General features: G+C 36.7%; 1 protein-coding gene across 3 annotated transcripts in view; it reads left to right on the top strand.

The window, feature by feature from the left end:
• CLTC (clathrin heavy chain) overlaps window positions 1-24,020 on the top strand; it is a gene marked incomplete at both ends in the record, with an annotated part of 61,301 nt that overhangs the window by 13,423 nt on the left and 23,858 nt on the right. For 2 of the 3 annotated variants that reach the window (XM_084238661.1, XM_084238659.1), the window contains 9 exons: window positions 8,740-8,947; window positions 11,430-11,698; window positions 12,680-12,841; window positions 15,445-15,558; window positions 15,993-16,166; window positions 19,041-19,238; window positions 20,254-20,454; window positions 22,536-22,688; window positions 23,170-23,292. In XM_084238661.1, coding sequence (XP_084094787.1) covers window positions 8,740-8,947; window positions 11,430-11,698; window positions 12,680-12,841; window positions 15,445-15,558; window positions 15,993-16,166; window positions 19,041-19,238; window positions 20,254-20,454; window positions 22,536-22,688; window positions 23,170-23,292 — 1,602 coding nt within the window. Of the gene's footprint in view, window positions 1-8,739; window positions 8,960-11,429; window positions 11,699-12,679; window positions 12,842-15,444; window positions 15,559-15,992; window positions 16,167-19,040; window positions 19,239-20,253; window positions 20,455-22,535; window positions 22,689-23,169; window positions 23,293-24,020 lie in introns of all 3 variants that reach the window. The other variant, XM_084238660.1, reaches the window with a different exon arrangement.

Raw genomic sequence — 24,020 nt, 5'->3', positions numbered from 1 at the left:
ACTGCTAGTTGAAATTAATAGGCTCAAAACAAACCTATTGCTCTTTATTTTTTTTATAGAGGCATATTTTATTTATTTACTTGTTTGTTTGTTTTGTTTATACATGCACTGGGTACAGTCAGAAGTGCGGGTGGGTGAGAGAATTCACCAGAGCCAGAGTGGGGAGCAGAGCAGGCAGAAGGACTGAAGTACACTGCTGAGGGGAGCAGCGGGCGACAGGAGAGGTCTGCACGCCATGTGGGACCCTTCTCTGGTGGCCAGGGAGCAGCCGGGGATCGAACAGGCGCCGCAGAGGCCGCCGGCAGCTTCGCAACCCAGCGCTCAACCGCTGCGCCACCGGGGAGGCCCCTATTGCTCTTTATAATTGTGATATTTTTAGGCACAAACGCATTTAATTCCTAAAGGTTTTACTCATCTTTACTAGTCATGGAGTTAGGCTTTTGGAAAATAGTATGGTCTTGTTGGCTTTATTCTAGCATTTTCTGCCCTTTTTAATAAATTGGATTCAATATAGGCATGTTCCACTTATTCCCATAAGTAGTGTTGATCACTAATATGTTACTGAGTCACCATCCTTGGGTTTCCTGATTCCTTGACATAGGATGAATTTTCTAGTCTTTTTTTTTTTTAAAGATTTATTTATTTATGCATACAAGAGCTGGATAGTAGGCCAGAGGTGTGTGGGGGAGAAGTGAGAGGATTCACCAGAGACAGAGTGGGGAGCAGAACGGGCAGATCTACTGAAATACACTGCTGAGGGGAGCAGCAGGTGAGACAGGAGAAGTCTGTTGAGCCATGTGGGTTGCTCCTTGGTACAGGATCAAACACGTGCTACAGTAGCTGGCAATAGCTTGATAGTGCTGAGACTTAACCCCTTGTGTCACCAGGGAGGCACACAGAGTATAAAATCTTGTAATTACGTCTCTGTTGGTTTGATTTCCATATTTACCTTTTGATGTTGTAGCCTTCTTGCCTATAGGTAAATTAATAATTAAAGTAATGCTTACAAATTAATTTTCAAATTCTGTAATCTACAGAAATGTAGAGATAAATTCCTTATCTTAAAAGCAAAAACTTGCATGCTTTTCATGAGGCTGGGGAGAGTTATATATCCACCATCTAGATTTTTAGTACTATTTTGTTATATTTATTTTTTTTTGGTTTTGCTTAAGCATTTTTAAGAAATTCAGACTATCATGACAATTCACACTACCATGACATTTCACCTCTAAATACTTGAACAATGATCTTTAGAAAATAAGAGAATTCTCTTGTAATCATGATATTAATAGCTTCCTAATATATAATAGTCCCTCAGTATCTAAAAACCAGGCTTACAGTCATGTGTCTCTAATTGTTACAAATGTTACTTGATTTGTTTAAATCAGGATCCAAGCTAGGTCTGCATGTTGCTTTTAGTTACATCTTTTAAATTTGTTTAAAACAACATTTTTAGAATTTTTGTGAGAACAGTGCGGAGAATTCCCATATATACCTTTTTACCCAGATTCATCAGCTGTTAACATTTTTTAATATGTCTGATTTATCTTGTCACTATTTTGTACCAAACTGTTAGTAATAATTTGCAGACATGATAATAATATGATACCTCTTTGCCACTGCTTACTTTAATATGTATTTGGACAGGATTACCACAAAAGTGATTTGTTCTTCGTAGTGCATCTCATTGGGAAGCACATGCTGTCAATTTGACCCATCGCTAGTTATATAAACTTTGATCACTTGATGAAGGTTGTCTGACAGATTTCTTTACTATGAATCTTTTTTCCTTTGTAATAAGTATCTTGTGGTTAAAATACTTTTAGAGTATACAATATAAATATGTTATTCCTCTAAATTTCATTCATTAATTTCAGTTCCCAGTAGTAATTCTTGCCTTAGTTAATTGTAGTGGTTACCAAGTAGTGACTAAAGGGCCTCCCTGGTGGCACAGCGGTTGAGCGCTGGGTTGCAAAGCTGCCAGCAGCCTCTGCTGCGCCGGTTTGATCCCTGGCTGCTCCCCGGCCACCGGAAGAGGGTCCCACATGGTGCGCAGACCTCTCCTGCCGCCCGCTGCTCCCCTCAGCAGTGTACTTCGGTCCTTCTGCCTGCTCTGCTCCCCGCTCTGGCTCTGGTGAATTCTCGCACCCTCCCGTGCTTCTGACTGTACCCAGTACCTGTATAAATTAATTAATTAATTAATTAAATCTTTAAAAAAAAGTAGTAAGTAAAGAAATTCCATCAGCCTTCACCTTTTTAAGTTAGCTTTTTTATGTAAAGAAAGATTTTCCCTTTTTTATTTATATTGTTACTTATATTAGTGTTACTTAAGATGATCATGGTTCATGTACATGGTTTTGAAAATTCTGGTCTCTAACTTTATTTAGGCAAATTAAAGAGCAGAATTGGAAGTTTTTAAGCATATTTTCCTTTCATGTATTAAAAAAAGGGTTTCATTAGTGTCTAAGTAAGTTAAGCACCCAGAGACTACTAATTTGTTATCAGTACTTAAAAGAAATTTACACCCAGCATTTTAGCCAACTTTCAGGACAGCTGAATTAAGCAGATAGTAAGATACTGATAAAAAAAAGCTATCCTAGAGTTGGCCTAATTACAGATGTATTGTGGTTACTAATATTTACTATGTGTTAGGCATTGTTGTAAGTACTTCACAGTAAATCCTCAACTCTGGGTTAGGTACTATTATCTCAGATGTTTCAAATGAGGAAGCAGATACACAGATTACTGGAAATAAGCCCAGATATTTGGGCTCTGAGGAGGAATCCACAAAAACAACTAATTGTGCATGGCACAATTATAATCAAGTGTGTGTGTGTGTGTGTATGTATCTATATTTACTTATAATCAATATCTATAAACTTATAGTCAAGTATATACAGATATACTTGAGGTTAATATTTATATAATAATTGTATACTTGAATGAAGAACCTACAGTGTTCTCTAGATTATGGGGAATCTGAAATACCATTTCTCAAAAACTTAGAATGTAGTGTCTTACTTTTCTCTCCAGGCATATTAGTCCAAATTAGAGGTCAGGGGCTAGGGAGAAGCAAAAGGAAACATTCTTTTATCATTTGTGACACGTAACTCGAGGGTACTAAGAGTTTTGGGTTGCCTGATTACAGTAAACTTTTTCACTTAGCTTTTGGAATTTAAGCTAAAGTGTCAAGTCCTGGAATGTAGCTACTGCAGACAGACCAAAGTCCCAAATCTAACCTGGAAACTAAAATTACAATGCTTGCGTGGCCTTTTATTAAAAAGGGAGCAGTTGATAATATATGCTTTTGTGCATGTTCCATTAATGTTTTTCCTATAAAGGCAAGATGGAAATACATACTTTCATAGGCATAGTTATGTGAAATGGAAAACGATTTCTAATTGCTGTGGGGTATAGAGAGGTATTACTGGAAACATGGACCTGGTGACTTCATAGTCAGCTCTTGTAAAGTTTGAATACTTTGCTAAATGTGCATAATAACTATTAATAAACAAAAGTAACCCCTTTTCTCCTACCTAAGTTTGACTGCCTATTCTTGTTACTTTAAAAAAGTTCTTTGAAGTAAAAAGAAAAAGGTACCCTTTATTATAGAAGCTTCCAAACATATCTCAAAGTAGGCTATCTTCTGCTTTAATAATGGTTATATTTTGTCAATTGACAGAACAAAGAATTTCTTTGAAATTTGGATATTATTGTATAGTCTCTAAAAACAGTTGCAAGTTCTGAGATGTTTATGTTCTCTGAATTTATTAGTGGTTTGTTCTACAGTCAATAATTCAGTTTCTGTGGGAGGTAACTCATATACCATCGCTTTATAATTGACTAAGAATATTTTATGGCTAGTATGGGCTGTTTTGAACATAAAATCTGTTTAGGGCCTCCCCTGGTGGCGCAGGCAGTTGAGCGCAGCACGGTGAAGATGTCTGCACTGGCGAAAATCCCATATGGCGTGGCAGACCTCTTCTGTCTAACCTGCTGCTCCCCTCAGCAGTGTGTATCAGTCCATCCGCCTGTTCTGCTCCCCTCTCTGTCTCTGGTGAATCCTCTCACCCTCCCGTGCATCTAGCCTGTACCCCAATTCTTGTATACATGAATAAATAAATCTTTTTTAAAAAAAGAAAAGAAAACCTGTTTAAAACCTTTAAAATGCAACAATATTTTTAATCTATATAACTATTAATAGTCATTTATCGAGTATGACAACCTTTTCATATGATCCTGTTTTAAGAATACATCTAGGGCCTCTCCGGTGGCGCAGCCATTGAGCGCTGGGTTGCGAAGCTGCCTGCAGCCTCTGCAGCGCCGGTTCGATCCCCGGCTGCTCCCTGGCCACCAGAAGAGGGTCCCACATGGCGCCTGGACCTCTCCTGCCCCCCGCTGCTCCCCTCAGCAGTGTGCTTCAGTCCCTCTGCCTGCTCTGCTCCCTGCTCTGGCTCTGGTGAATTCTCTCACCCTCCCGCGCTTCTGACTGTACCCAGTGCTTGTATGTATAAATCAGTCAATCAATCAATCAATCAATAAATCTTCAAAAAAAATACATCTAAACTAGAATTGTAATTAATGATGGTGACTTGTCCTATTTCTCTGTTTCGATGTGCTTTCCTATTGAATGTGTTGTGGGAATAATAGGTGGATACTCTGGCATTCTCACTGAAGTGTATCATCAGAAAGGAAAAAAAAAAAATCTTACCTTATTCCAATGGGTGGATGCAAATGTAACTTTCTGTTAATTGATAAAAATTGCTTGCTTGAAGTTGTCACCTTTAGAACTGGGAAAAACTTCTTAGGAAGTAGTCTCCTGTTTAGTTGTGTACATGGGCATCACTTAAGTGCTTTTTTTTTTAATATTTAATCTTGTAGGATTGATAAGTTTGCTACTTGCCTCTTGTTTATTTTTTTTTAAGATTTATTTTTATTTATACATACAAGATCTGGGGTGTAGGCCAGAGGTGCTGGGGGTGAGAGGATTCACCAGAGATAGAGTGCGAAGCAGAATAGGTGGGTCTACAGAAATAAACTGTTTAGAGGTAAACTGTTTAGAGGAGCAGCGGGTGAGACAGGAGAGGCCTGCTGTGCCATGTGGGTTAGCTCCCTGGCCTCCCTGACCTGGGATCCAACTCATGCCACAGTGGCTGGCAATAGCTTGATAATGCTGAGACTAAACCCTGCGCCTCCAGGGAGGCCCTAATTTTGTTTTTTAGATGAAGAATGTATATCTGTTTGACATGCAGTATTTGGAATAATACTAGTACATTGTTAATACAAATGAAATATGTATAGTACGTTTTTATCTTGGTAGAATGTGTTTAATAAGAAAAGAATACAAGGTTTACATAGGTTACAAGGAATTTGAGAAACCACACTCTTGTAACCAGATCATCGCTTTTTCTGTAAAACAGATCTGGGGCTGAAGGAAAATGCTGTTGACAGTACGATTTTCTTACTGGATTTATCTAGAAATTTAGGAACACATTTCTAGACTTTCCTTTTTCCTCTTAGTACTATCTTTTAAGTGTCTTAAAGTTGCCGACAGTGAAAAGGAAAATAGACTCATGTGGGTTCAGTTAGTTGTGTTTGTGGTTTGCATCCTTAAAATTTTCATTGAAGTAGCTGGTTTTTAGCATTATATAGGTTTCAGGTGTATTGCCTTATAATTTGACATTTTGCATCCTTGTTTACTTTAGTTTCCCTATTCGACTAACATTATTTTCCTCCATAATTTTTTTTTTAAATTTACCTCATTTTTTAAACGCTATAGGACTTAAGCTGTGACAATTGAAACTCAAAATTCTTTTAGGTAAATGTTTGACTATGATTTAGAAACAGAATTCTTATTTTACAGAGTAGATCAGATCACACGTTGCTTTTACATATATCGTTCTAATGAGCCACCAGAATATTTTTTCCAGTTAATGGAAAGGTAACTATAAGAATCATTTACTCATAAAAATAGGTGTATACACTTCTGAAACTGGACAGACAACTTTGTGTAAGGCTTTCTTTATGCCTTCCCACAGTCTCTGTGTGTGTTGTTGGGGACCACTTATTTTATTTTCCTCCATTAACATTCATTGTAAAACTTACAGATAGGAGGAAGTGAAAATTAATAATTCACAGTTTTAATGTAATTAATTCATTGTGTTATATATCTCATAGCTTATGTGCTTGCTTTGCAATGCAGCATATTATTGTAAAGTTAGTTAATCATCAGCTTTATTATGATGATTGTGTTAATGCTTGACTCCTTGTCCTGGTATTCAGAAACTAAGCTACTGTAACTACACTTTTTAACTGGTTATGCTTAAAATTATTGAGGTATGAGGGAAGTGAGAGTAAAATACAGTCTCTTAATTTTGTGTTACTCCTGGCCTAACCACACAGTTAAATACTATTAGCAGAAGAATTGGACAGAGTAAGTTCAAATACAGTTAACATGGCTCAGCCAGTTTGAGAATGAGTAGTGATATCGGTCATCTCTGGGGAGGGAAAAATCTGAGGAACATGGGCAGGAGAAGACCTTGATTTTTTTTTTTTTCCTTTGCTTTCTATTTTTGTTTGTATTTTATCCCGTGTGAATTTGTTATTTACTGACAGAAAGGAAAAAACATGTAGTCTGGTTAAGGCTAGTAAAGCCTTCAGACTTCACGTATAGCTCTTTAGTGCAACTTAATCTGTTACACTACATTTAGTCACCCAGAGTATTTAATGACCCATGCTAGCAAAGATCCTTCTAGCAAGTAACTTTGGCTTTTACATACTGGTTTTCAAAGACCTACCCTCTTCGAGTCCTCTATATTTGTTTAGCTAGCAAATCTGTTTCCATTATTTTTCCTTTTTTAAAATTAAATTATTTATTTATTTATTTATGCATACAAGAAGTGGGGTTGTATCTTAACCCTTTGCGCTACCAGGGAGGGCCCAGTTTTTCCTTGTTAAAAGTCCTTATACGACTTTCTTTGCATGTAGAACAAATTCAGGATTCTTACATGGGGTACAACTTAATCAGTCTTGATCTTGCTTGTCTTTGTTTTATTAAAGATTTGTTTTTATTTATGCATACAAGAACTGGGTTGTAGGCCAGAGGTGCAGTAGGTGAGAGGATTCACCAGAGACAGAGTGGGGAGCAGAATAGGAGGATCTACTGAAGTACACTGCTGAGGGGAGCAGTGGGCAGGACAGAAGAGGTCTGCCTCGCCATGTGGATTGACTTCCTGGCCAGGGTTCAAACTCATGCTGCAGTGGCTGCATGAGTTTATTTTTTGTGTGTGAAATAAATTTTTTTAATTTATTTTTATTTATATCTTTTACATCATTGTGTATTCCCCGTAAAATTCCCACCATCAGTTCACCCATGAACCATCATCATAGTTCCTTGTGCTTTTCTCTCCCGTTTTGATCCCTTTTCCTCCCCTTCTCTCACAGAATGTCTCTTTCTCATGGTTGCCTGCTGGTTTTGTTGTTTTATTATTATTTTTTTCCTGATCCCTTATTTGGTTTCCCTGTATTCGTCCTATAAGTGAAACCATTCGATATTTTTCTTTATCCTTCTGGCTTATTTCACTGAGCATGATCCCTTCAAGCGCTGTCCATGTTGCTATGAATGAATAGCACTGACTTAAACCCCTGCGCCACCAGGAGGTCCCTCTTGCTTGTCTTTATAACCAGATTTTCTACTGCTTGAGCTTTTTTTTGTAGTCTAGACTTCCAACTTCCAAAAGTACTTGTAGTTCCCTTCATATACTACACTTTCCTATATCTGGGCCTTAGCCCATCTGTTCTTCCTTCTGTTGAGAAATCTCTAGTCTGCTTCCCTTGAACTCATTTTCTTCAAGGTCCCTTGAAGAAATTGTATTTGTTTTGGCACTTTTTAAAAAGGATTGTTTTGGCTTTGTCTGCTCATTAGTCCAAGTGCCTTTAGCTCATGGACTCCATAAATTTTAAATATCTCTTTTTTTGGTGTTAACTTAATTTTCAGATTTCTGAATCCATTGCCCATGAAGAAGTAACTGCTAAATGTTAAAGAGAAGGGGGTAAGAGAGGACAGATCCAGTTGTTCACAGATCTTAAACCAGGAACATCAATGATTGCAAATCCTTTGAACCATAACTGCTTATTTTTAGATGTAACTTTTCATTACTTTCATCTCTAGTCTACCTTAGGGTTATACTTTTGTATAGGGTTATACATTTATAATTACAATTATAGCTACAAAGTTATAACACAACAATTGAAGACCCTATTTGTTGGAAGACGGCACAATCCATTATTTAGTTACTAATTGCATCACTTGAGTAAATGTGATGGCGTTATCACTGTTGACTTTGAAGAATTAATAGTTAAATGAGAATTTGTAATGATAACAATATGTGAATATCAGATTTTTTTTTTCAAAGATTTTATTATTATACAAGCACTGGGTACAGTCAGAAGCGCAGAAGGGTGAGAGAGTTCACCAGAGCCAGAACAGGGAGCAGAACAGGCATACTTGCAAAATACACTGCTGAGGGGAGCAGCGGGCGCGGCAGGAGAGGTCTGTCTTGCCATGTGGGGCCCTTGCCTGTGGCTGGGGATCGAACTGGCGCTGCAGAGGCTGCGGGCAGCTTCACAGCCCAGCGCTCAACCGCTGCGCCACCAGGGGAGGCCCAATATCAGATTTTTTTGATTCACTTTTTGTAACATGGTTTATTAATGTTATTTTGTTCCCCTCTCTCCCCCCAGCTCCAGAACCTAGGTATAAACCCAGGAAACATTGGCTTCAGTACCCTGACTATGGAGTCAGACAAATTCATCTGTATTAGAGAGAAAGTGGGAGAGCAGGCCCAGGTGGTAATCATTGATATGAATGATCCAAGTATTCCAATTCGAAGACCCATTTCAGCAGACAGTGCCATCATGAATCCAGCTAGCAAAGTAATTGCACTAAAAGGTATGAAAGATTGTGGACTTTTTTTCTTAAAACTCTTCTTATGTATAATTTATTGAACTATAATAATTATGATCTACCCTTTCAATACATTGATTAAATTTGGTTAAATAGATTTGCAAAATTAAATCTAGCGTAAATTTAATTTTAATTTTTATTTCTTTTACTGGGCTGTTTCTATGAAATTCTACTCAGTGTAGAAAAACTGAAGTTTTTGATTAAACGAATTTAAATTTTGTATCTTTGGTTTGGTAAGACTGATAAAATATAACTCTATATAGAAGCAGTAAAAATTGGTGATTCATTTCCTGAAGTCAAATACAGTTCACTAATATTACTACCGAAACACTGTGCAATTTTGTTGTGATGCTAAACTTACTGTTCATGATGTGTCTTTTTTTATAGCAGGCTTGTATTTTATTTAGATTATAAAACTCTAAAAATGGCTTGAATTTACACTGATTGTTAAAAGTATGTGTATGTATAGGTGGATTTTAAAGCTTTAGAATCAAGGGTGTTGGAGTTTATTTTGACCTAAACAGGGTTCATGAGAACTGCATACTATCTGGAATGCTATATTAATTTTTTCCCTTTGAACTTCAGAGTGAAAATCTAATTGATCCTTAAAGAGGACTGGGAGACCAACTGACTAATTAAAAAGACATTTAATTGCCTATTTTTTACTTTTTTTTTTTTTTCTTTCAAAAGTAGGAAGAGTTCAGGTTACTAGTAATTTCTTGATAAATTTGTGTGTGAGTTGTTAGAAGTGGTGAATTTTAACAGATTTTTTTTTTACATAATTAAAATTTGTACATAGTAGTAATATTGGTTGAAGATAAAATGGGGGTTGGGAGACAAGCATATTCATATAAACGTCACCATTATGTACCCAAGATAGTAGTTCAGCTTACATCTAGGACCATGTGTTTTATGACAGTAAGCCTTTTGCTTCTGTTAACAACATTCTGTAAGATATGGAGCTTCCATCAGCCTCCTTAAAGAATTAAATTCAACTGCTTAGCAACTTTCACACCTCGCTAGTAAAAGGCCATCGTTTTAATTTTCTCACAATTCTTTTCTATTTGTAATGTTATTGTTATCTTATCACATTTCTTAATGCTTTCTTATGTGTGCAGATGGTGAGTTATCTTAAATTAGATTGTATTAGTTATTGTCCTGTTTTATAAAAAGAATAAATTGAAGAGATTTCCAAAGTATTGTACAATAGCTTTATAGATTTGTGCCTTTATGTCTATACTAGAGTTAAGCTGTCATTCCTTGCTCTTCTCCCCAAACCACTCCACATATATACCAACCCACTTCATGTTAAAAAAATATATATATATAATAAAGAATAAAAGTCTGATTGTGGGTTGGGGAAGGCAGCGAAGGAAAAGTAAATCATTCCCAAATATTACTTCCCTCTTAAGCCAATTTTAAACACCTTGGCTTCTTTTTATAAACAGGATTATAACTCTCACAATTGTTTGAGTCCAGTTGTGGTTTATATTGTGTGGGATGGGAATAACTTTCTTTGTTTTATGGAAGAAGTTTTTACATATGTGGTAAGAAGGGTCATTGGCATAAAGCTGTATGTTTTGTGTCCCATCCCATTCCTCTCCCCCCATACTATCTTAAAATTTTTGTTCTTTAGGAGCTGGGTTTCCTGTGGCTCAGGAATGTAGTTCCTTTAGTCTTTAAGGACTATTCTTGATAGTCTGATAGCTGTAGCTTTGATCTCTCAATTTAAACCAAATCATTTTTTTGGGTTGTGGTAGATTTCAAATTACAAATACAAGGCTTTCCATCTGACTTAGTGAACTCTTAACACTCAAGGCAAATTTCATCCTTTTACTGTTTGATGTCTTCATTGGATGATGCTTGAACTTTGTTTTTATCTCCAGTATATTAGCAGCATCTAAAACTGTCCTTTGTCTCGCTCTCCTTTCCTCCACTACCTCTACCTTTCCTTTTGTATCTTAAGCCAATTAAATGTAGCATGCACTTCTCTTATGTGATAGTGGTTCAAGTAAATCTCTTTTAAAAAGCTGTTTCCACCAGATTAAGTTAAATGGGAGGGGAGGAGTGATTGCCTTTTAAAAAGTAGACATTTCCCCCATGTATTTGTATCGGATTTGCCTTGTCCTGTGTACCTACAACTAACTAAGTTCATGAATAAAGCATACTTAATTATAAGTATGACTATTGCAACCCTGTTTTCCACCATTGTTAAACTAACATCTGTAGACTCGTTTTTAGTTGGAATTTAGAATTAGATGAAAGTCATTAAAATGTCCTTATTAGAAACAGTTTTTGCTTCAGGTATGGATTGTTCAGTCTCAGCTATCTCTTCCAATGGTGGCTGCTCTGTAGAACCATTTTATTTGGAAGTTAAAAAGCTTGTTACAGAGCGAATCTAGCTAGATTCTAATTTATCTTGAATTTTGCTTTCTTGGTGATTAGTAATTCTTAATTTTCTTTCTAGCTGGGAAAACTCTTCAGATATTTAACATTGAAATGAAAAGTAAAATGAAAGCACATACCATGACTGATGATGTCACCTTCTGGAAATGGATCTCTTTGAATACTGTTGCTCTTGTTACGGATAATGCAGTTTATCATTGGAGTATGGAAGGAGAGTCTCAGCCAGTGAAAATGTTTGATCGCCATTCTAGCCTTGCAGGGTGCCAGATTATCAATTATCGCACAGATGCAAAGCAAAAATGGTTACTTCTGACTGGCATATCTGCACAGGTAACATTTACAGTTTTTATTAAAGAAAAAAATATAGAAAACTAACATCCCAGAATACAGTTCTTTTGAAATTAGGTCTTCTGTACTGAATCCTGTTGATTCTGATGTATTTTTGGAAGACTTTATCTTTTAAACAAAGATTATTGGCTTACTTGCAGTTATACTTAAAATTACAGAGTACTTTTACTAAGTGTTTCTAGATCTTGCAGAGTAAGTTCATGTGTGAATGATTTGAAATTTATCATGGATAGTGATTGTACCAACTGTACCATGTTTACTCTCTATTTTTTAAGTTTAGTGTAAAGAGATGGTTATACATATGGCACATCTTAATATTCATGTTAGTTTTTTTTTAACCCTTAATTCAAATGGCAGGCTGATCATAGGTGGTCCAAGAACACTCAAATAATAAACCAAAAAACATTATCCAATGTTAAATATAGGTCTTCAAACATTATAGCCAGTGATGCCATACTTGCTGTGATCTTGCCAACATATATACCTCAGTGGTCACCAAACTTAAGCAGAGCTTCCTTAATTATGGGCTATTTGAAGCTACCAGTTTTAGCATGGTTGACTTTTTTTTCTTTTCCATGCTCTGAATAGTTATAGAGATCTCAGCAGGGTTTGGAAGATCCAGCTCAACCCTGGCCTAGTGCAAATGTGACTTCTAGAGGCTTTGAGGAAGTCAAAGCGGTGTTCACCAGCACAAGGTCCTTATTTATGCAGTTACAGAGAAATTGTGCCCTGGTTCTAGGATGGAAAGTCTCTTACCCTGAGCCATTGGCCAGATAACACTTTAATAGGATGATGTTTGAAGCTAAACTTTAAGTTAAGAGTTAGCAAGTCTACTCTGAAAGATTAAATAACAAAGGATTTATAAATTCTGCTATGGATGATAAAACATTATAATTATTCCACTGGTTGATGAATCTGGGAGTTATTGGTTCCCATAAATATATTCTCTTTGATTCTTTATAGCAAAATCGTGTGGTGGGAGCTATGCAGTTATATTCTGTGGATAGGAAAGTGTCTCAACCTATTGAAGGACATGCGGCTAGCTTTGCACAGTTTAAGATGGAAGGAAATGCAGAAGAATCAACATTATTTTGTTTTGCAGTACGGGGGCAAGCTGGAGGGAAGGTAAGCTTTGACTTTGGAAATTATTTTAATGAGAACTTGTCTTTTTCTGCTGCTAATTAATCTAATTTCAAAATAGTCTTCTCCCTTGTTAATTTGTTTCAACATTCAAATTTATGACTGTTTAAAGTCTGTGTCTGGTGATTTCTATCTAAAATGAATAATGGGGCCTCCCCGGTGGGGCCTCCACGGCGCTGGTTCAATCCCCGGCTGCTCCCCGGCCACCGGAGGAGGGTCCCACATGGCGCGCAGACCTCTCCTGCCGCCCGCTGCTCCCCTCAGCAGTGTACTTCGGTCCTTCTGCCTGCTCTGCTCCCCGCTCTGGCTCTGGCGAGTTCTCTCACCCTCCCGCACTTCTGACTGTACCCAGTGCATGTATAAACAAACAAACAAACAAATAAATAAATAAAATACGTGCCTCTATTAAAAAAAAAAAATAAAATGAATAATGTTCTTTAACCACTTTTTGGTATAAGCTGTTTACAGTAAAACTTTCAGATTGTCCTTACCAGAGACATTGTATTCATTTGTTTTTCAAATTTACAGTGTATAGGAATCAGTAGACTAACTAAAACATGTTTGTATGCCTTACATCTGAAGGGTCTGATTCAGCAAGTGGCTCCCAAATTGTACATTAAATGTCCTAAGTTACTTGATATAGATGGGCCTGTAGCCTGCAGTCTCAACCCTGCCTGTGTCACGGAATCACCTGCAGGAATTGAAGTGCTTTGTAGGAAAGGGTTCTTAGTTGCAGATAACAGAGACAAATTCTGGTTGATTTAGAGCATAAACAATTTAGTGAAAACACAATGAATAATTTACAATAGCTGGGAAGGCCTGCAGTCATGCTTGGAAAATGGAGAAGGAGGAGGGGAAATGGGCACCAGCCAGGGCCAAGGCCAGAATTCCAACCAAAGAGCTCAGGTTCTGCTGCTGCTGTGGTGGCACCGCAGGAAACTTGGTGTCACTGCCGTCATCACGTCAGAGTAGTCTCTGAAGTCTTCATGTTTCTCCATTCTGAGTAGTTAAAAATAAAATTGAGATCGCTTAAATATATAATTATATCCTTAAGCAGGGGGAAGCATGCAAAGAGAGTTAACCATTCTGCCTACAATTTCAGAGTAAGAATTCCTGAATCAGGAATGGACCTGCCAACTTCTCAATATAATAAGGATTGAAAAACACTGATATTTAGACTTGAATTGATGGACTTTAAGCAAATAGATTTTAGGAATTGGATGGAAGGCCAATTCCTTAAGATTTTAAAATTTTATTTGTGAAATTCTGCTGGAAAAGAACTGCCCATTGATATATGGGCAGAGAGAAGTTTAGTAACTTAAGTTAGATTAATATTTGGAAATAATAAGTTATAATTGAAAGCCATGAGAAAGTACCTGTGTGGTAATATATACCATTCTTTGCTCTTGAGATAGATTACTTGAGATGTGATTGTTTCACTTATTCAACTAGTTATTAAAGTTTTTACTTTAATATTTACTCATGGGAAATATTTACTCATGGGAACCTTCAAAAGACAGTACAGAGAAATCCTTGTGTCCTTCACATAGCTTCTCTCTTTACCCCCATGGTTTCATCTTACTTAGATATCCTACAGTAGAAAAACAAGAAATTGACATTAGTACACTTCCAAGTAATTTTATGAGTAGATTCAAGATACTATTCAGGGCCTTTCCGGTGGTGCAGCAGTTGAGCGCTGGGTTGCAAAGCTGTCTGCAGCCTCTGCAGCACCGGTTTGATCCCCGGCTGCTCCCCGGGCACCGGAGGAGGGTCCCACATGGCGCGCAGACCTCTCCTGCCGCCCGCTGCTCCCCTCAGCAGTGTACTTTGGTCCTTCTGCCTGCTCTGCTCCCCACCCTGGCTCTGGTGAATTCTCTCACCCTTCTGCGCTTCTGACTGTACCCAGTGCTTGTATAAATAAATAAATAAATCTTTAAAAAAAAAAACAAAACTACAAGATACTTACTATTCTGTCTCCATAAAGATTTCCCTTATGCTACTCCTGTGGTTCCTCTTCCCGAACATCCCTAACACCTGACCACTACTAATTCTCCATTTTATATAATTTTTTCACTTCTGGGTAAATAGAAACATACAGTATGTGACCCTTTGAGATTGACTTTTTTTTAAACTCACTATTATGTACATGAGAGTCCTTTTTATTACTGAAAAGCATAAATTAAAAATTCAGTAAAAACGGTATGGATATACAATATTTCAATATTCACCTACTGGGCCTCCCCGGTGGCGCAGTGGTTGAGCGCTGGGTTGCGAGGCTGCCCGCAGCCTCTGCAGCACCGGTTCAATCTCTGGCTGTTCCCCGGCTACTGGAGGAGGGTCCCACATGGCGCGCAGACCTCTCCTGCTGCCCGCTGCTCCCCTCAGCAGTGTGCCTTGGTCCTTCTGCCTGCTCTGCTCCCTGCTCTGACTCTACCCAGTGCTTATATAAATAAATAAACAAATTAAAAAAAAAAATTCACCTACTATATGATATTTTGGTTGTTTTCAGGTTGGGGCTATAAATAAAGCTGTTTTGGTTAACTGCTAAAAGATTTAGGTTCATGTAAGTTTGATTTCCTTTTGAACAGTTACATATCATTGAAGTTGGCACACCGCCTACAGGGAATCAGCCTTTTCCAAAGAAGGCAGTGGATGTTTTCTTTCCTCCTGAAGCACAGAACGACTTTCCTGTTGCAATGCAGGTATTTTGAGCAAAATAAATGGACTTTAAAATTCTCTTACCTTAGTTAATATAATCTAAAAACTGCTCACAATCAATAAAATAGGTGGTGCTTGAAAGAGTAAGCTTATTTAAAATAAGGCTTATTAGTGGAACTTTATAAAGTAATGCTCTAGTTTTTATGTAATGTATAGACTGGATTATCCCAAGTTGTTCAAAATTATTTCTGTTATAGATTTCATTCATACATTCATATTCTTGTGTTTTATGAAAGGTTGTGATATCCTGTATTTAAATGTACTATATAAATGATGGAAACCATAAATGGTAGTTTTCAATTTTTCATAGAAGCCTTCTTATCAGTTTTAGAATTTCACCATCTCTCAAATGGAATTGGAGTAAATTTTTGGTTTATAAATTCATTATTTTACTGATGTGATGATTTTCTTTCAACAGATCAGTGAAAAGCATGATGTTGTATTCTTAATTACTAAGTATGGTTACATCCACCTCTATGATCTTGAGACTGGTACCTGCATCTATATGAACAGAATCAGTGGAGAAACAATCTTTGTTACTGCACCTCATGAAGCCACTGCTGGAATCATTGGAGTGAACAGAAAGGGACAAGTAAGGAAACCTTAAAAATTAAATTAAGAGAAAATAATATCATTACTTTTTTTCCCACGATGTATATAATTTTGGTTGTCAGAAAATAATATATATCTAAAAATACAGAGAAATAGGATGTAAAATCTCTCTTTAATCCTAATAGAAATTGTTCAGCATGTAGCTACCTAGGATTTTGTTTATTTGTCTTCATTGTCAAAAAAGTAACTTCCATGCAAAGAAACTACTAGGTCTACATTTGACAGACTATAAACTTGTTAATAGAGATTTTCTTTCTACAATCTCTAAGACATTATCAACTATAAGAGAACAAATTCTTCCTACATCTATTTCCCTAACTATTGTTAAATAGTTAATGTTGGAAGGTGATAGGTTACAGTAACTATTCTGGGGTACCTGGAAAGTTACCCAATGAGATAGGGAAATTTTCTGAATTGATCATATTTGACAAACCTCTTCACATCACCTACTAAGTGGTCCTTTTTCTGTGTTGTTAGTATTTTAATGTAACTTAAAATATTCTACCAGGAGGTATCTTATTTTCTAAAAAATTATCAAAATTTCAAAACAGTATGTTACGCTCTTGCCTTTTTTTCTAGTTTTCCGCCTAATATTAAGTATTTTTCCCAGATAGTAAGCAAAGGAAGTAAATAGGTTCCCACTCCCCTTTGTTCTGTTAGCTACACACCTGGTTAGGTACTTCTGCTTTATGCCCCTAGAATTTATGTAGTCCTCCTAATAGCATTTATCACAATGAATTTTCTTGCTTAACAGCCTCAGTCACCATTCTTCATTAGAGAAGGAACTTGCTTTTCTCTCTTTAATTGTATTTTGACACTGGTGAGTCTCTGGCACAAAAGCGACTTTAAAAATTCAGTAGCTTTCATTTATTCAGTTGCATGTATCATGATGATCTAGGTTAGTGATAATTTAATAATCATGAAGTTATTAAGCCAAATAAATACCTTTTTATTTTTACTTCTGTGTTGATGTTTTGAAGAGAATGCTTAAAGTATCTTTGAAAATTTTTACCATATCTATTTCATATTCATAACTGATTTTGGGAGCATGTTGATTGTTCTCCCCCACTAAATTTTATGTGCAGCAGCTTGAGTAAGGAGCATGGGTGTTTATAATGACTTTAGGTTTCAGGACTTTGCTCTTTTTTTTTTTTAAAGATTTATTTATGCAAGCACTGGGTACAGTCAGAAGCGCGGGAGGTGAGAGAATTCACCAGAGCCAGAGCGGGGGCAGAAGGATGGAAGTACACTGCTGAGGGGAGCAGTGGGTGCGGCAGGAGAGGGCGCGCCATGTGGGACCCTCGCCGGTGGCGGCCAGGGATCAAACCGGTGCTGCAGAGGCTGCGGGCAGCTTCGCAGCCCAGTGCTCAATTGCTGCACCACTGTGGAGGCTCTGACTTTGCTCTTTTGACCAAAGCAGGTTACAGTTGGACATAAGCCTTGAGGAATGAGTGTGAATGGCTTAAATGACATTTTGCCAGTATTTAGCTTCAATTCTGAACTGTGGTGAATTGAGTACTTTAGAAGCTATAGGAACCTTCTCTGTCCCCTATAGATCTTAAGTACTGGTTATTAGTAATGTGTTAAAACTGTCTAAAAGTAGGATAAAGATAAAACTGTGGATTAGGTCTTTGGGGAAGACTAAAGTAGTACGGTAGGAAGCTTTAGAAAGTGTAGTTGGAAGTGGATTTGCTCATCTTATTTTTCCTAGGAGGTAAGCATTAAATTAAGGATAGAAGAAGTCAAGAATGAAAATGACTAGTAAAGAAAGTAATTACTTCCAACCTTTAAAAAGGTACGCCTCAATATGGAGTAGAATGACACATTAAATATACATGATGGTCTGAAACTTTCAGATTGGGGTCTCAGATGTAGAAATGAAAATGTTTTGGAGATTAAAATTTTTAGTTTTCTTCAAAAAGAATAGTACAGGCAGCATAAACCATTGATTATCAGTTTGGTTATTGTGTTCTCAACTTGTAGTCAATTCTTTCTGATCTTGAAATAGAAATTTCCCATTTAATTTATTTAATATTAAACATGTGTTTTTGTAAAACACTACTAATAGTACGAGTAGTACTGTTGGACTGTTGGGGGTAATAAGATGGGGTATGTAATAAACTATGGTGTTGGGGGGAGTAATGCACACCTTAATGAAGGACTCCCTTTCCCTGTGATTGTTAATAGTTCAACTTTTTTTTTCTTTTTAATACAAGCACTGGGTACAGTCAGAAATGCGGGAGGGTGAGAGAATTCACCAGAGCCAGAGCGGGGAGCAGAGCAGGCAGACTGACGAAGTACACTGCTGAGGGGAGCAGCGGGCGGCAGGAGAGGTCTGCGCGCTATGTGAGGCCCTCGCCTGGCGGCCAGGGATTTAACCGGCACTGCAGAGGCTGCGGGCAGCTTCACAACCCAGCACTCAACCTCTGCGCCACCGGGGAGGCCCAATAGTTCAACTTTCAGCCAAATAGGAGGGGCCATTCTGTGGCAGTGACTTTTTAGGAGGATTAGGATTGGAAATTGCTTTTTACTAGTGTCATTTATTAAGCATCTACTGTATACCTTGTGTTATAATTAGATGCCTGAGGATTTAGTGGAATCTGTCCAAAAAATTACTTTGGTAACAAAGGAATTAGAATCAGAGTCAGCCATATTTTAGGAACTCTTAAATGATAGTACCCCTTCACCTTCTCTGCTAACTCCCATTTTTTTTAATTTTTTTTTTTAATGGAAAGAAGAAAACAGTTGTCATTTCATTATCTTTGTAATTCAGGAGTAATTGGCTCAAATAAATTGGGTGTCATTGACATCCAAATGAACATGCTGTAGCTATTCATTAATCTTTAAATTGCAGGTTCTATCAGTGTGTGTGGAAGAAGAAAACATAATTTCTTATATCACTAATGCTTTACAAAATCCTGATTTGGCTCTGAGAATGGCTGTACGTAACAACTTAGCTGGTGCTGAAGAACTCTTTGCCCGGAAATTTAATGCTCTTTTTGCCCAGGGGAATTACTCAGAGGCAGCAAAGGTGGCTGCTAATGCACCAAAGGTAAATGGTTATGAAAATGAAGTTACATGGTTGAATTCATGATGTATGTCCTATTTCTTTATTATTATTATTTTTTCTTTTATGCTCTATTTCTAATCTTTTTTGGTTTACACTTTTCCTGTAATAGAATATAACTTACCCATCACTGCTAGAGATTTGGTTACTTTTTTGTTCTCTAGATTTAGTTAGCTTTTTATTTTTTATTTTTACAGATTTTTTTTATTTATGCATGTAAGAACTGGGGTACAGACCAGCGGTGTGGGGGATGAGTGGATTCACCAGACACAGAATGGGGAGCAGGGCAGGTGGATTGACTGAAATACACTGCTTAAGGGAGCAGCTGGGGAATCAGGAGAGGTCTGCTGCACCATGTGGGTCACCTGCTTGGCCAGGGATCAAACACATGCTGCAGTAGCTGCAGATAGCTTCATTGGGTTGCATCTTAACCCCTTGCGCCACCAAGGAGACCCCTTAGTTAGCTTTTTAAAACTCAAAACTATTAGAAGAAAATGTAGATCTAGCATGGAACTATTTATGTAGATATGATAATGTGTTTAGTTAGTTAAAATACTAGCGATAGCTACTGATTTTGTTTCCAATCATTGTAGACAGATCCTGGTCAATTTATGGTAGGAAGGATTGTCTGAAATTGGGCTGAATTTATTCTCATGTCTTACATTGGACTGACACCTTTCATTTTGACCAATATTACAAAATCTGCACTTAATTTAATGTGAACCTGGAATAATAGCTAGCCATACTACTTAATGATTATATTATTCTCTTTACATTGGCATTGTAATAGGCAATGTCACTGATGTATTTCTGATTCTGAGTAATTTCATAACACTGTAACAGATGTTGAGTCATTTTTATTATTTAACATATTAAAGATTTGAAATTTGCTATTAGTAGATGGATCAGGGTTTTAAGATTGATTTAAGAAACCTATGGAGTAATTAATGTGATGCTGAATCACCTTTTAAGGAGTCTTTACCACTTTTCATTCCTAAAGGGAATCCTTCGTACTCCAGACACCATCCGTCGGTTCCAGAGTGTCCCAGCCCAGCCAGGCCAAACTTCTCCTCTCCTTCAGTACTTTGGAATCCTTTTGGACCAGGGCCAACTAAACAAATATGAGTCCTTAGAACTGTGTAGGCCTGTACTTCAGCAAGGACGGAAACAGCTGTTGGAGAAATGGTTGAAAGAAGATAAGGTATGGTACTTAGGATAGCATACTTTTGCTTAGATTGCATTAAATGTTACATTAGCAAATGAGAAACCTCTAGGTTGTCCAAAACGTCTGCAGCCATTATTTACTGCTTGTAGGATCTAAAACACAAGAACAGATACTACATAAAATGCATATACTTATATCCTTTTTTAAAATATATTTTTAAGACATGTTGATGTGAGATGTCATTTTTTTAGTTTTTTAAATGGAATGCAGGATTTTTGCTTAGTGTTTAAAACTACTAGCCTGAAAACAATTTTGCTCTTTATTTTTAGGAAAAGCTTAGTGTGGGACACTTAACTGCGGTATGCATTTCTATTTGTCAACATCTGTAACATTCAAGTGGACTTAGGAGTATATTCTTATCCTCCCATACACTACACTTTATATGCACAGTAGTTTCAGTCATACAAATATCATCTTTTTCTTTAGAACTGCTTAGGTGTTACCAAGATTGAGGTCTTTGCTGCTAGTAATCATGTTTGGGTGTGTAAGGGAAGCATGTCATATAAAATGTGGGATTGTAGATATGTTAACAACATAGTAAGTCTGTTAATTAGCAGTGATAATAGTTTAACAAAATGACTTCACAGAATTTAATTGGCATTTTGTGGAAAAATATTTAACTCAGTTTATTTAAATACAAATCTTTAAGAATTGTTGTTAACTAACTTTCTTATGGTGGGTTTCTTTGTACCTTTTATATACATTCACTACTCACTATTTTTCTTTAATGGTACTATGTTTTCTCGACCACAATATGGAAAATGTTGCTTATTTATAAGGCATCTAACAGATTTAAACAGTTCATCAGTGTTATTTCTTTTATGCCACCATACAAAGGCTTTCTCTACAAAGTAGCAGTAGTGAATTGCATTGTCTTATGGCACTGGATTACCATGTTTCAGTCAAGAACTGAGGTGGTATAGCTTAAAGCACTTTGAATAGTGTGTAACTTTTAATGTTATTATACCTTTCAGCTTTAGTGTATATTGATAGTGTTTTTACATTACTAATTCTGAGTCCTTGTTTCTTGACCTAGCTTCTGGCAATCTTATAGGATACTGGAGAATAGTACTTCAGAGTTGAGATGCTTGGACAGGAGTCTCTGCTGAAGAATAGTTACTAGCCACACTAGCGAGTATTTGAGGTCTGTTCTAATTGCTTAAGATAATGGAGGATGGGAACAGTCAAGGTAACTGAGTTGACCTATGTAACTGAAAGCTTTTTGGGTACCACTACCTTTTTTATGTGAGTGATCATATGGGATCTACTTGTGGTAAAAGGGTTAGTGGTCAACTCTTCATTAGTTAGCATGTTCAGTTAAGAGATACAGACTCTGATAGAACTTGTTTCTTCTTAGTACTGAGTATCAGTGATAAGGGTTTTTCTCTGTCATACCATGAATAATAGAAAATCAAAACATAGTATATAAATCAAACTTTTTAGGGAAGCTACTTTCCAGATAGGATGGCTAAGTCAGATTAAACAGTATAGAGGAAGGTACCTGCTTATATATCACAAAAAATTCTAAAACTTCTCTGTTTAATTTTGTGTAATTAGTGTCCTCATTTACTACCTTAAATCTTAAAGTCAAGAAAATAGTGGAATTTAAATCTTTCAGATACCTAATTTTAGTCATGGTCCTTATGGCAAGCCTCATATGGCCCCTTAAATATCAATGGAAAGCTCTATTATTTTTGAAAAATTGGGACCATTTGCGTTCCAACTCTCAATATTTCTAGAAGTACAGGATTCCGTTCTTTTTTAGTAATTGCATCCTAACAAAGTAGTTGGTAATACCTGTAAATGTGATATTTGGGTAGACTTTTTATCCTTGTTTAAGTAGAGTGTATGAAGAATTCTACTGAAACATTACTGTGGCTATAAGATCAGGAGTCTATACTAACCACAACCCTTGCATATTTATAATATAGTCTGGAAAAAATTGAGTAGCGAAGTGCCTAGTATCATATTAGTTATTATTTATAGTGGAAGTAGTATCAACTGCTCATTTATAAAATAGCTGTGGATTACCGAGCAATTTGTTTTTCTTTGAACAGCTGGAATGTTCTGAAGAACTGGGTGACCTTGTAAAATCTGTGGATCCTACTTTGGCACTTAGTGTGTACCTGAGGGCTAATGTCCCAAATAAAGTCATTCAGTGCTTTGCAGAAACAGGTCAAGTCCAGAAGATTGTTTTATATGCTAAAAAAGTAAGTTCAATGAAATAAATTTCTCTATAAATTCATTAAAACATTGAGAGAAATTATATAGTAAATCTTTGTAATTTTAATAGTGAATTTCCTTATATTGTGAATTACTTTTTAAACCCCTTTTTAGTTCTCACATAAAGAATTCACATTTACTTAAAAATGGAGATAGTTACTCTTGCATGGCTTATTAAAATTTAAGATGTTAGGCATGTTTTACCTGTTTAGAATAAACTTTTGAAATGGTCATTCACTGAAAATGAATATGCTTAGTTTTTAAAACTTAACAGCTGTTTATTCAAATATGTCATTACCAGTATTCATTTGGCTAATATAAACTAAGGTCAAATTGAACTACTTAAGTTAAAATTCAATTTGTAACTTTAGCACTAAATCTATATTAGCAAGGCTGTATTATAGAAAAGTCTTTAAGTGATAAAAGTGAAAACTTTGCATCAATGTTTAAGTTTTTGTCTATTTGTAGGTTGGATATACTCCAGACTGGATCTTTCTGCTGAGAAATGTCATGCGTATCAGTCCAGATCAGGGACAACAGTTTGCTCAAATGTTAGTTCAGGATGAAGAGCCCCTTGCTGATACCACACAGGTAAAGGCCGTAAAATGTATTCTGTAGAAGTTAATATAGGTGGAGTATGGTAGGACCTGAATTTAAACATCTTTGGAGAAGAAAGAGTTAAACTTTCGATTTGTAGAAGCTATGTCTGGCTGCATGGATTATCCTCAAGTGTCTTTAAAAAAAGATGCAAAATGGACATACCATCTAACATACCATCTATATGCACTTTTATGCCATCTTAGATACATATTTATTTTATTTTTTTAAGATTTATTTTTATTTATACAAGAACTGGGGCACAGGCTAGAGGTGTGGGAGGGTGAGAGGATTTCACCAGAGGCAGAGCAGGGAGCAGAACAGGCAGACAGATGGAAAGCACTGCTGAGGGGAGCAGTGGGCGCGACAGTTGAGGTCTGGCGCCATGTGGGAATCTTCCCGTCCGGCCGGCAATCGAACCTGTGCTGCAGAGGCTGCGAACAGCTTCATAGTGCTGTGCTCAACCTGCTGCGCTCAACCCGCTGCACCATTGGGGAGGCCCTAGTTACATATTTATTAAAATATATATGGAAATGATAAAAAACAAACTAGTTGCTACTATTAAGTGAAGGGAGAGGGAAAAGCTATATATAGGAAGTAAGAGTCACAATCATTCATACTGTTATGTATTTTAACCACTTCATCAAAATTAAACCTTTAAAACTGAGTTTGGTTTTATTCTACTTTTTGATATTTTGAAATATTCTGTATTTTTCCCCAGA

This window comes from Talpa europaea (genome assembly GCF_964194135.1).
Source record: "Talpa europaea genome assembly, chromosome: 7".
Lineage (NCBI taxonomy): Eukaryota > Metazoa > Chordata > Mammalia > Eulipotyphla > Talpidae > Talpa > Talpa europaea.
The sequence above is the reverse complement of the archived record's forward strand: the minus strand, read 5'-3'. Positions and strand labels throughout refer to the sequence as shown.